Consider the following 14,199-nt stretch of genomic DNA (forward strand, 5'->3'; position numbering starts at 1 on the left):
TTGTTCTTTTCCTAGTCACCCCCAGCCACTGAACCAGTGACATGTGTCTATTTGGGGACTTCCACAAAAGCCTTCTAAATCAATTTCAGGGTTCACACCTGTTGTCACAACTTCCTCTGTTTGTGTTCTCCAGGTGGCTGCCAGAGTGAGCATCGAAACATGCAGATGTGAGCACAGCTTTCTGTTGCTTAAATCTCCCAGCAGTTTCCCTTTGATCTTGGGATGACATGCAGAGTCCTAGCCAGGCAGGGCTCCTCTGTGCCTTATCTCTTTCCAGGCCTCACTACCTCTGCGTCTTAGGTCCGGCCACAGTGGCTTTCAGCTTCTTGAACCAGCCGCTCATATTCGCCCCAGGGCTTTTGCTCCTGTTTTCACCTGCATTTAGGATTCTCCTTCCCACCCCACCCCACCCAGTCCACCCCGACCTGGGCATAAATAACTTCTCCCTGTCTCTCAGCTCAGGAACCACTTCTGCAGAAAAGTCTTCCATGAGCCCCATCTTAGATAAATTTCCACTGTAGTTAGGACACTTAACATCAGAAAATTAAGTTTTAGTTGCGAATTGGCTACCTCTCCCTGAGATAAGCAATGGTTCTCTATTTTTCACAGTGTATTCTTAGTAGAACACTGTGCTTCTAACCCTCACTATGCCTTGAAAAAGTAGACGTGTAGTAAATACTTGTTGAACATAACAAATGAGTAGAATTACCTGTATCTGATCAACAGAATCGTTCCACATTCTTATTTCCCTCTTTTATAGGGTTAATAAGAATTTAAGAATTTGACCATTCAGGGGGAAAAAAAGATATGAATGCAGTATGCTTTGTTGGTTAAGAAAGCTTTAAAAAAAATAGTCCTTTATACTTAACTTTTATGTTTACTGGTAAGCCTGTCTAATAAATTTCAATTTTCATTTTGACATTTCATTTTTGTTTTTAAAAATCTTTTCTAAATGTTCTAATTTCTGTATTTATATTCCACTTAGTGTCTTAGGAGATAAGTGAAAAACATCTTGAACTTATAAAAGTTTATTCATATTCCTAAACTTATAATTTGGATAGCTGTGTGTACATTTTTAAATTTTTTTTCATTTCTAAGATTTTATATCTGTGTATCTGCATATACATATATAAAATATACTCCTGTGTACATGTAAGTATTTGTATTATGCAAAATATATTTTCCCACATAGAGAAACAAGCCTGTTTATCAGTGAGCCTTGGGTGCATGTAATCTATACATTTACAGACCAACCAGCATGCTAGTTTAAAGATTTATTTTGACTTGTAAGCTTTAATAAATACAGCTATTATAACCAATATGACAAAAATCAGCAGTTTGAAGTTTGGAGGTTTTGATGACAGTTGAGTCCAAAATGTGTAGCTTCCCCTCTTTACTTTTGGGCCTGGGGACTGTTTCTGTGATTGTTAATGTTCCTTGGAGAGACTGTTGTGTCTGGTTCATGATTTCACAGGTGTGCCTAGTACTTCAGTTCCGCTGGTACTCCAGGCATGACCACTAAGGTGTAGTAGTTGCTTAGCTTGTCTCACTCTCGGAAGAATAATGAGCAATGATCATTTAAAGATCGTACCCACATATTATATTTCCAAAGGATTCTTCTGGATCAAACAGTTAAGCATCTCAAGTTGGGGAAACCACCAAAGAGAACTGGAAAACCAGGACTGTGGCTGACTTACTGTTAGATGAGTCAACGCTGGTCTTTGGGGAGTTTTCTAGTACACTTCTGGGGGAAACATTGCTATTTGTACCAATACCAAAAAAAAAAATCTACTGGCAGTCAGGGCGCATAGTAGTTAATAACTTGCCTACTAGCAATTCAACAAATCTCAATCACTGACCATTTGGGACCCTTTTCAAGTTCCAATAGTTGCAAAATATAAAGGTCTGAGAAATATTCAAGTTATGAATCTGGGCATCTTGAAAAAACAAACATAGAGAAGTAAATATACCATTATCTCTCATCTGAGGGAAATAAAAAATTTACCCGATTAAAAGGGAAGCTTGAGAAGCTAACTGCACTAGAGCAGTTTCTATAAATGATGTTTTTGCTTACGTCAGTTTGTAGTGTAACTTCGTGAAGGGAGCAGAGCATTCTAGTTTTAGAAATTAGTACAGTGTACATTTAAAAACGATCAGTACCACGTATTATCAACCCTCTCATTTTTTTAATGGCCACTGATGATGTTTCAGAGACATGATAGCCACGGGCTGTGAAGACAAAAATGTTCGTGTCTATTATGTGGCCACCAGCTCGGATCAGCCACTGAAGGTGTTCAGCGGGCACACGGAGAAAGTGTTCCATGTGAGATGGTCTCCTCTGAGGGAGGGGACTCTCTGCAGCGGCTCTGATGATGGGTATGCACTTTTGGATTCTTGTTTCTAGTCCTGAAACTCATAAGCATGCAGTTTTCTAGAAATGTGCTTATTTATATTATCCAACTTCTATGTGGAACTATTCTAAATATGTACTTAATAAGTAGGCAGTTAACAAGTATCTAACTGCACACATCTAAAAATTTTTCCTTACTTAATGTCATATTCATGCTTTCTGTGTCCTTATTTGGGCTTCCCTGATGGCTCAGATGGTAAAGAATCCTCCTGCAATGCTAGAGACCTGGGTTCATTCCTGGGTTGGGAAAATGCCCTGGAGGAGGTTATTGTGCTCGCTGTAGATGGTTATTTCTATCTTACTAAGGACAGAGTTAACAGAAATGAAAATTGTAGAAGGGTCTGGGGAAAATGTCTGAAACAGTAAATCTTTGTAAAATATAGAGAAGAGTTTATAATGTTCTCATATCTAATTGGAAAACAGCTGTACTCTGTTTTCATTAAGAATGAAATAAAAGATGATTATATGTGTTAGCATGAAGAGAAGATATTTTAGAAATGAGAATGACTTAACATTTTTTTTCTGGATTTGTGAAAGTTTCTGAAATCTTGTCTGTATTTTACATCCAGATGTATTTGCATAGTTTGGGCTATTTGAATAGGAGATAAATTTAGGTAAGAAAAGTCTTACTTTGTGCTAGTAAAAGTTGTAATAGTAGCCACATTATCCTGTCCTAGTATAAAAGAGAAGAAGAAAAGTTTTTTTTATATAAAGCGGAAAGAGATATATGCCTTAAATAAAAATGTGATGTATCTTCTAATGGTGTAATATAACCTTTGGAGTATCAATATTTTGATATTTACAGGTTGATGTAAATCTGTAACTAAAAGATAATTATGAGTTATCCAAGCAGAGTTGGCATATGGAGGTCTTAAATTGATTTTGAGTTAAAATTTTACTTCAATAATATTTGTATTCTACAGTCAGTAAACTCCAGTAATATTATGCATCCATTTGTATTTAAATTTTGAACTTGATCTGAGAGTGACTCCACAGACTAAGAAACTTATTTTACTGACATAAACATGCACTGTTTACTGTGTTGATAAAAACATAGAGCTCTGTAATGACCTAGAGGGGTGGGATGGAGGCCTGGGAGGCTCAAGAGGGAGAGTGTGTATATATATATATATATATATATATACACACACATATAGCTGATTCACTTTGTTGTACAGCAGAAACTAACACAGCATTGAAAAGTCATTATCCTCCAATAAAATCTTTTTTAAGAAGCATAGATAGGAATTGATTTTTCAAATAATATCCATCATCATATATGCTGTATTTTCATGATACAAATAGTCTGAGTGCATTTAAATGATTGTATACATGTTGTTAGTCATATTTTTTCTTTGCCTTTATCTGCTCTGGATAATTTAAGAAAGCAGTTTTTCCAAACATATAAATTGTGAAATCATATATGTAGTATCAGTAATAAATGACCAGCAAAAGTAAAGAAGAAATATTGTAATAGCCTGGCTCTAGCCCAACTAATTATTCATTCTTTCTGCTGTGGAGAATCAACATATCTTTAAAGATAAACTTCTTTTTCAGTACGCTAAGAAATAATCACTAACAATATACGCTCCATTAAAAATATATTGACCCTTTAGATAAATTATAAGTTGAATGGTATTTATGTATAATATTCTGTTTTCAGTTCTGTTCGAATCTGGGATTACACTCAAGATGCATGCATAAATATTCTTAGTGGACACACGGCACCTGTGAGGGGACTGATGTGGAATACTGAGATCCCATACCTGCTAATATCTGGCAGCTGGGACTATACTATAAAAGTGTGGGACACACGAGAAGGAATATGTTTGGATACTGTATGTGATCACGGTGCAGATGTATATGGTAAAGTGTTTTTCATGTACTTCTAAACTTTGCTGTATTAATGATTTAGTTTCTGAGGAATACAATATTTTTGAAGAAATCTTAACAGTGTTTCATTTTGAAATAAGACTTACCTTATTGGAAAGTATGCATTCAAGAAGTTTACTCTTTCGATAGCAGAATGCACAGAAGAAAATAGAAAACACCCCCAGAAAAGATTAGGAGATAGCTGTTATTAGCACTGTGGTGTCCCTGTCTCTGCAGAGAAGCACACACCCCCCCCACACACACACCGTTGCACATATACACCTGTGAGGCTTGGGTTTTTCTCACTTTGCATCACCCCAACAGTAAGTTGTAAAATAGGAAATCAGTCATAACTTAGTTATGACTTATCTAGCCATTCCTTTACCTCTATTCTTGGATATTTAGGGCAGTATTTTATTTTTTAATATAGCAGAAAGTTTTGTAGTATAAATGAGTTGGGAATGGAAAATCAGATTTCTTATCTTTTGCACATCACTTTGCTCTCATTTGTAGCACCCAAACATGGATGGGGTTAAGTAGTTGAATTACCAATGCAAAATGGTCATTGAGGGAAGGTAACCCTAACTAGTGCACTCCAGTATTCTTGCCTGAAGGATCCCATGGACAGAGGAGCCTGGCGGGCTGTAGGCCATGGGGTCATGGAAGAGCCGGACGTGACTGAGTGACTGAGTATACACACACAGCCCTAATCTAGTCGTTTGTGCCCGTATGCTTGACCCCAGGGCCTTTCAGTTACTGCAGTGCAGGACTGAGGATGGGACAGAGCCCACTGGTGGACGTTCTAAAGTGCAAGGTTCTCAAATCTTTCTTTATCTTGTAATGAGAACAGCCAACCATTAACTCACAGATCACTGTGTATTCCATTGATATGACTGTCAGTTTGCTGATACACCAACTGAAATGCAGCTTCAACATTTTCATCCAGGACCATCTGCTTTCTAATAATTATTCAACCCTGTATTCCTGTCTACAGAAGATGCTGAGTACTTTTTTGTTTTAAACATCCGTGTGTCATTTATAGCCAAGACAGAAATGTTATTTAGAGCATTTCTTCATAACTTCAGTTCTGAGAAAGTAGGGTTTCCCTGGTGTTTCAGAAGGTAAAAGAATCTGCCTGCCATGCAGGAGACCTGGGTTTCATCGCAGGGTTGGGAAGATCTCCTGGAGAAGAGAATGGCAACCCACTCCAGTATTCTTGCCTGTAGAATCCCACGACAGGGGAGCCCGGCAGGCTACTGTCCACGGGGTCACAAAGAGTCAGATACAACTGAGCGACTAACACTTCTCACACTTAGGAGGTACATATAAATACATTTTTTTCAGTGCTTCCTTTAGTAAATGGCTTTATTTCTTCCACCAGGTTTAACATGCCACCCACGCCGCCCCTTCACAATGGCCTCGTGCTCCCGGGACTCTACAGTGAGACTCTGGTCATTAACACCATTAATCACTCCTTTACAAATAAATATTCTGGCAGACAGACCCTGGGAAGAAATCCTCGGGAACACAGGTGTTGAAGCTCTGCACGTATTAGACCTTGTTTCTAAATACGGTTTGATAAGCTTGCTTTTCTCATTAGGTTGTGTCCCTTCTCCAGATTCTGCCATAGAGCAGGGCGCGCCCCCTCTGCTCTGCGGCAAAGTGTCAAGAGATATCAAACAGGAGATAGAGAAGCTAAGTGGAAACCTTCGTGTGAAAAAACTCAGATGGTTTTCAGAATGTTTATCTGTAAGTATTGCAAGAATTAAATGTGAAAATTTCCCCTTTAGCCAAAAAGAGTCATGATGACTTTTTTTTTTTTTTTTAAGTGAAGCAAATGTTTTATTGAAATCGGTTGTCAAATCACAATTTATCCAAATGAACATAATGCTACATTGTTCTTAAAAGAGTGGGCACAAATATGGCACAGATAACAATCCAGCATCTATCAAAATACCATTTGTAAAGACTCTGACTTATTTCGTGCTGTGTGTGAATGGGGATCCAGCATGTAAGGTTGACTCAAAAGCAGTCAATTCTTTTCTTGATACTGTGAAAACATTTCACTACTTTGCCTCAAAATGAAAGCACACGCATCCGTCCAAACAACCGTAACAATTAGGAGAAAAGACTCCAACTTTTGTCATGAAGTTCACATCTTTACGTGTGTTGTCCCAGTGTAAGAAAGCAAACGGAAACCAGAACCTGTAAGTAAGGTAGGAATCTCCCTGGTGGTCCATGATTAAGACTGCATGTCCCAATACAGGGGTCTGGCTTCGATCCCTAGTCAGGAAACTAAGACCACCCTGCATGCAGCTTGGTGTGTGGTCAAAAACACAAATAAAAATAAAGAGACACAAATTTCTTTTTTTTAAAAATCAAGAATAAGGAAAATATTGTTTTGTTAATTTCTCAAGTTTTATATGCCTGCGTTGTATTTTTAAAGATGCAAAATGCTCTGAAGTTTTTACTTCATGTTATGTCTTTGGGTGTCTTGTATCAACTTTTTAGCCTCCAGGTGGCAGTGACAATTTATGGAACTTAGTTGCAGTGATAAAAGGGCAAGATGATAGCTTACTTCCTCAGAACTACTGCAAAGGAATAATGCACTTGAAGCATCTTATTAAATTCAGAACGGTAAGTAGCATATGCAATTGTGCTGTGCTAAAACAAAAATTACTTTTGCCTTTTTGTCATTAAAATATGGAAATTATTTTAATGTATATAATTAGAGTGGATAGGCTAAAAGAAATGAACACTAAAGAGACAAATCTTCAATAAAAATTGATCATGATAGTATGAGTTATTTGGGAGCAGACTAAGGCAGTCATGATCTCCACAGAGTGAATCTCATGAAATTCTTCAGACGCCACTTGGAAGATCCCTGAAATGTTTTACCTTCACCCTATTACCAGATGATCATGTGTGTGATTTTTGTCTCAGAGGCCTGCTAGGCTGTCTTCTGGGATATGTTTTATTAAAAATGATCATACCTTATCCTTTAATGGATTTCAGTACACCTTGTACATGAAGTGATATGCAATGCCAATAGCAAACCAGTCCTGGGATGAGAAAGAAGAAAAAGCTTTTATATTTGAAGTATCAGTGGTTGATTTAACTGTTAGACCATGGGGAGCAGTGTGCCAGGGGTGTGGATTTCATGGTGTAAGAAACAGTCATTTCCATAAGAAGTACTTCTTTGATTCAGTCAGTTCAGTTCAGTCTCTCAGTCGTGTCTGACTCTTTGCAACCCCATGAACCTCAGCACACCAGGCCTCCCTGTCCGTCACCAACTCCCATAGCTTACTCAAACTCATGTCCATTGAGTCGGTGATACCATCCAACCATCTCATCCTCTGTCGTCCCCTTCTCCTCCCGCCTTCAGTGTTTCCCAGCATCAGGGGTGTTTTCCAGTAAGTCAGCTCTTCCCATGAGGTGGCCAAAGTATTGGAGTTTTAGCTTCAGCACCAGTCCTTCCAGTGAACACCCAGGACTGATCTCCTTTAGGATGGACTGGTTGGATCTCCTTGCAGTCCAAGGGACTCTCAAGAGTCTTCTCCAACACCACAGTTCAAAAGCATCAATTCTTTAGCCCTCAGCTTTGTTTGTAGTCCAACTCTCAAATCCGTACATGACCCCTGGAAGAACCATAGCCTTGATTAGATGGACCTTTGTTGGCAAAGTAATGTCTCTGCTTTGATTACAAGCACCTAATGACTATAACAGTTACCTTTGGCACTATAAAAGCCAATGAGAGTGAGCCAGTAATTTTTAGGTTGTTATTAAAATCCTTTATATATTTTTTTTCCACCAGTCACATATTACTTTATCACTCACTTCCTTTTGACCTCCAGATTTCTGGTGAGTTTTAAGAAAAATTGGATTCAGCTTCTTCCCACCAGCACCAGCCACATCCGAACCCCACTATCTACCATAACAAAATATTACATTTAAAGAACTTTATGCTTTATGGAGAAAAAGCAGTGATTTTAAAAAAATATTTAATTTCCAGCTCTGTATGTTTATAAAGTCTGTATCCATATGATGCTTTTATAATCATCAGTTATCACTAGCTCTTGTGTAACAAAATTCAGGAAATTTCATTTTCTTCGTACCCAGTCTGAAGCCCAAGAACTCACCACAGTGAAGATGTCTAAGTTTGGTGGTGGTATTGGTGTCCCTACCAAAGAGGAAAGACTGAAGGAAGCTGCCCAGATACACTTGCGGCTGGGACAGATTCAGAGATACTGTGAGCTGATGGTTGAACTTGGAGAGGTAATGGGCTGTTAAAGCAAAATCAAAAGAGTTTAACAACAGTATTCTTAGTTAAATACTCAATTTCAAGCTTGTCTTTCTCCAGGTCTGGTTGGTCCTGTGCTCACCTGATATCAAGGGTGTGCCTCAGAGCAGGAGCTATTGCAGTGAGATCCCAGGGAGCAGTGTCAGCGTTGTTATCAATAGATACATCATTAGATATGCATTTCCCACCCAGACGACAGGCTCGGGAGCTCCAGGGATGGAGCCCAACATGGTGCTTTTCTAAGCAAGCCCTGGAGAAAAAAATGGCAGCCCAATCCAATATTCTTGCCGGGGAAATCCCATGGACAGAGGAGCCTAGCAGGCTACAGCCCATGGGGTTGCAAGAGTCAGACATGACAGAGCTACACACACACACACACACACACACACACACACACACACACCCCAGCTTCTCCTCACACAGCCTTGCCTTTGAGAACCACTGCCTAAGCCTGGAGTCTCTGATTCCTAAAAAAAATCTATGTTGGCTGATTTGCTTCCAGTGGACTCCCCTAACACTTTGTCCATCCCACGCTGGCCCAGAGAAGTGTCTTCTCTGAGGGTCAGCTGCTGAAGAGTGCTCCTCTGGCATGTCCCAATCTCCAGGGAGCACAGAATTAGCAAAACAGAGTTCTCCAAAAAGGTCAGGATGGATCCATCCTATTAAAATTGAGAAAGTTGGTTGCCTTCTGGAGGTGGGTGGTGACTGAAATAGAGCCAAGCAGAGGCGTGGCTCCTTTCCCGCCATGAGAGCAGCTTTCCTGACTGTATTCAGCTTAAAAACTAACACTATAGATTTGAGTTCATTTAAAATAAATGTCTATTAAGAATTAGACCACACACTCCAAATGCATCTGTTTCTGCTTTTCTCCCGTTCTAGTGGGACAAAGCCTTGTCAGTTGCGCCAAGCGTGTCTGTGAAATACTGGAAGAAGCTGATGCAGAGGTGAGGCGGACCGTCTGTGCCCAGATGGACGTTTAACGTTTTGTTAAAATGGAAACAACATGTACATATGCTAGTAGCCCTTGGGATTTTTGACTTTTCCGTTGTTTTAAACGATAACTGAATTTTGTATCTCCTGATACAATAAACAAGTCGGTTATCAGTCATTTTGGCATTTTTGTATTTGACCTGACGTCTGATAAGAACAGTGGTGGAAGGCAAGTTTCCCCATGTTGATAGAGGAAAGGACGCATCAGTCAGCATGCTCACTCCTTAATGTATTGCAGTTGAAATGTATGGATGTCAAGTAGTGCTGATGGTAAAGACGTTTTACCACTGAACAAGGTTACCTGGATGTCCTTGACTGGAATGCAGAAAACGAGATTTTTTCTGAGGTGTATTGGTTTACTGGAGCTGCCATAACAAAGGACCACAGAGTGTTTCAAATCACAGAAATGTGTTCTCTCCCAATTCTGGAGGTTCTGAAGGCTAGAGATCTGCTATCAAGCTGTGGGCAGGGTTGCTTTCTCTTGGAGGTTTCGAGAAGGAATCAGGTCCACTCTTCTCCCCTGACTTCTGGTGGTTACAGCCCTTGGCACTTTGGTGGCCCCCTTATCTTCACATGCATTATCCCCCATGTGTCTCTGAGTCCACATTTCCCCCTTTTGAACGAGGATACCGGTCATATCAGATTTAGAGTTTACCCTAATCTGGTATAACCCTATATTAACTATTTCAGCAAAGACCCAATTTCCAAATAAAGTCACGTTCACTTTAAAGAATCAGCCTGCAATGCAGTAGACACAGGTTCTATCCCTGGGTCGGGAAGATCCCTTGGAGGAGGGCATGGCAACCCACTCCAGTATTCTTGCCTGGGAAATCCCATGGACAGAGGAGCCTGGTGGGCTGCAGTCCATAGGGTTGCAAAGAATCGGACACGACTGAAGAGGCTAAGCATGCACATGGGTTAGGACTTCCACGGATCTTTCGATGGCAGTGAGGGGGACGCATTCCAACCCATAACATAAGACTATTCTCTATCCTGTTCTATTCATTCAGTCCACAAATATTTAGTCCTCACTATGTGCCAGTTACCGACGAGTACTATTTAGTGAGTAATTACCTTGTTTCTGGCATTAAAAATGAAGCATTTGGTTTTTGTTGCATGGTTTAGAAAAATTTCAGCTGTGACTCACAAGTACCAATAAAATTAATCAGAGACTAAGCATGAAATCCAGGGGAATTAACACATTAACCAAGGGAACGGGGACCGTTTCCAGCAACTACTCTCCCCAGATAAGTGAAGCAATAGGCTGGCTCCAGCTCTCAGACTGCAGGCTCCTTATCCTAAGCTCTAAGAATCCTGAGTGATTCTCAGTTCATGTACCCTCACCAAACAATTGTAAAGTCCTTGCTCCCACTGAGACCTTAATAAAGTCAAGTTAGCAGAGGATATTTATGTCACAGAACAATTTTGTTTCAACCCGCCTGATTTTCTCTACTCCTTAGTTCACATGGTGGCCAGAAAATCATCTCCCTTCAACTTCCAAGTTTATGTTTTATGGATTCAACCATTTGCAGAGATTGAAAGGCGGTCTCTCAGTCCAACTTATAAATGTCCAGGAAGAGAGTGTTTCTTAACAGCTGTAACAGGGAAGTCAGAGTCAAATGGTGAAAGCCTTGTTGGGAAAAACCCTAGGAACTGAAGACTGTTAACAGTGATCTGTTAGTTGCTCAGTTATGTCCAACTCTGCAAACCTGTGGCTGTAGCCTGCCAGGCTCCTCCCTCCATGGGATTCTCCAGGCAAGAATACTGGAGTGGGTTGCCATTTCCTTCTCCAGGTCATCTTGCCAACTCAAGGATCGAACCCAGGTCTCCTGCATTGCAGGTAGATTCTTTACCATCTGAGCCACCAGGGAAGGCAGACCATATGAAAAGTGTCTACTGCACCTGCCCAGAGGTTGGCAATTAAAATGAAGTTTATTGCAAATGCCAGCATAGATTAAATACGTCAAGTTAGTTTTCAACAAAACTAAGGTTAAACATTAAGAGTGGAGTTAATGAGGTTGGTCGTTGAGAAAGTGGGACCAAAAACAGGAAAAGAGAAACAGACAGACAGTGATGGATACAAAGAGAGAGAAAGAGACAAACAGACGTGTATATCCTCCATAATCTCCAAACTCAGGTCCCCTCTCCCCCTCAAATATCTAGAACATTTTTCTTTGAACTACCCTGCTTGGGGCACTAACAATGTTTTGCATTTTACTATCAATATCTGTGCTCTTAAATTATCCTTTTTCATGATTTTAGCCTGCTTGCATTTAGAGTGTGTCCATTCATTATGGTGCCATTAAGACATTTAAAATTCTCTGTCTTTAATAAAGTAGACGTTAATCCAGTTGAGAGTAGATATTCCATCATACATATCTAGGTAACAACTTATTTTAAGAAAAATATATTCCTCACTTTAGTAGATAAGCTATATTGATTTAAGACCTAATGGCACACCACTCCAGTACTCTTGCCTGGAAAAATCCCATGGACAGAGGAGCCTGGTAGGCTGCAGTCCATGGGGTCGCTAAGAGTCGGACTCAACTGAGCGACTTTACTTTCACTTTTCACTTTCACGCATTGGAGAAGGAAATGGCAACCCACTCCAGTATTCTTGCCTGGAGAATCCCAGGGACAGCGGAGCCTGGTGGGCTGCCATCTCTGGGGTCGCACAGAGTTGGACACGACTGAAGCGACTTAGCAGCAGCAGCAGCAGCAGCAGCAGCGCCTTTAAAATAGGAAAATCTGCAATGTTTTATGGAAGAAACAAGTGCCTATAGTATTGTTTCAGAAAACTTTTATCCTCCAATAATGGTGTGATTATAAAGCTAAGTCTTAAAAAAAAAAAAAAAGCTAAGTCTTTGTGAATACTGATCAAATTTTAGATATTTTTAGCATTTCAGAAAATCTGAGTCCAGCTGAGAACCTTGAAATTAGTATTTCTTAAAAAAACATTGTTGTTACTTTATTAGGAGAGCTGATCAGTTAATCCAGGAAGATAAGGATGATGTCATTCCGTATTGCATAGCCATTGGTGATGTAAAAAAATTAGTCCATTTTTTTATGTCAAGAGGTCAGCTTAAAGAAGCTCTGCTTGTTGCACAGGTAAAAACATGTGATTTACATGGGCTGCACAGCTTTGTGGGGGCGTGTTTGGGAGGGGGTGGTCATGTTCACGTGATTGATTAAGTCATAGGTGCCTTGACTTCTGCCCGTATCCCGGCCTTCTTTCCTGGACATTTCCATCACCCTGCCTTTGCTCTGATCACACTGAGTTTCTTTTAGATCTTTAAACAGGCAAGCATCTCTGAATTCTGATCTGGTCTATTTTGCCGAACATTGTATACACTTGAACGACTCTTTCAAGTAGACTTGGTGCTTCATGTTGATACAGTGTAATTTATGGGTTTGTTTGTTTTCCAAATTCTAAGGGTATCTCCAAATTGTAGTATAAATTTCAAACGTGGTTTGAATATACTTTGTTCAAAATAATTTTCTGAAGTTGATCTATTATCAACAGCCAAAGATTAACCAAAGATTGCATTAAATTCCAGGCTGCTTGTGAGGGAAATATGCAGACCTTCCATGTTTCGACACCCAAAGGACCTTCTTTTTCTGATGATATCTACAAGGAAGACTTTAAAGAGTGAGTGATTCATTCTTTGCTTGGAGTCAATATTTTTGTGGCTGGTTTCCCTTTAGGGGCTTTTGAGATCATCCTTCCTTGTACACAGAGCGCTTGGCTGTCCCATGTCCTCAACTACATTTCTCACTGCAGTCTCGTTTCATGACAGCACCTGCCCCTGGATGAGGAGGGAAAAGTCAGGCACGTAGACACAGCCTGCACACATCTTACATAGCTTCCAGAAAAGCAAACTGCATTTCAGTACAGTAATTGCATATAAAGCACCTAAATCCTTGAAAATCTGATCAAACCTGCTGGGGAAGAGAGACAGTGAAAATAAAATGCTATTTGTGAATGTTTCACCATAGCCTCGGTGTAGATAGCATCTCCCTGACATCATTCACAATCGGGTGTTAGCATCTAGAATAACATCCGGCCTCTTGACTCATACACACTAGTGTATATAAAACATAACTGATAAAGACCCACTGTATAGCACAGGGAACTTTACTCAACACTCTGTAATGACCTATACGGGAAAAGTATCTAAGGAAGGGTTGATTCGCTTTGCTATACAGAAGACACTACACAACGTTATAAATCAACTGTAATTCAGTAAGCTTTTTTTTTTAATCTAAAAATAAAAATAAATCAAAATACTTATGTTTTTAAAAGGAATAGAAATTAGGATTCTCCAGCCTTTTGACCATTTTCAAATCTAATAATCTGCCTTTCTTTGTGTCTTCTCTTTGCTCCTATCATTGCTCCAGAAAATAGGATATTTAAACTTTTAGGACACTTATCAAGTGAAAAAATGATCACAAAATGTTGAGCGCATTAAGACTGACATTTTCCTTCCTGCTCCTTTACTGCTGTCCCCTGCCATTTCTAAACTTGGCATTTAATGATCTCTTAGCAACATACACTACCCCTGTTCCCATCTCCACATAAATTTTCAACCTATAATTCTCTTCATGTTAATTGCCCCTATAGCTGAGG

General features: G+C 39.7%; 1 protein-coding gene across 8 annotated transcripts in view; it reads left to right on the forward strand.

Moving 5' to 3' along the window:
- The window catches only part of WDR17 (WD repeat domain 17), a 70,063-nt gene that overhangs the window by 40,596 nt on the left and 15,268 nt on the right, over window positions 1-14,199 (forward strand). For 6 of the 8 annotated variants that reach the window (XM_027529895.1, XM_027529892.1, XM_027529896.1 and 3 more), the window contains 9 exons: window positions 2,212-2,376; window positions 4,074-4,276; window positions 5,664-5,813; window positions 5,901-6,031; window positions 6,794-6,919; window positions 8,402-8,557; window positions 9,462-9,526; window positions 12,548-12,680; window positions 13,130-13,221. In XM_027529895.1, coding sequence (XP_027385696.1) covers window positions 2,212-2,376; window positions 4,074-4,276; window positions 5,664-5,813; window positions 5,901-6,031; window positions 6,794-6,919; window positions 8,402-8,557; window positions 9,462-9,526; window positions 12,548-12,680; window positions 13,130-13,221 — 1,221 coding nt within the window. The remainder of the gene's footprint in view (window positions 1-2,211; window positions 2,377-4,073; window positions 4,277-5,663; window positions 5,814-5,900; window positions 6,032-6,793; window positions 6,920-8,401; window positions 8,558-9,461; window positions 9,527-12,547; window positions 12,681-13,129; window positions 13,222-14,199) is intronic. The other 2 variants (XM_027529900.1, XM_027529897.1) reach the window with 1 other exon arrangement.

The sequence above is a fragment of the Bos indicus x Bos taurus genome, chromosome 27 (genome assembly GCF_003369695.1).
Source record: "Bos indicus x Bos taurus breed Angus x Brahman F1 hybrid chromosome 27, Bos_hybrid_MaternalHap_v2.0, whole genome shotgun sequence".
NCBI classification, from domain to species: Eukaryota; Metazoa; Chordata; class Mammalia; order Artiodactyla; family Bovidae; genus Bos; species Bos indicus x Bos taurus.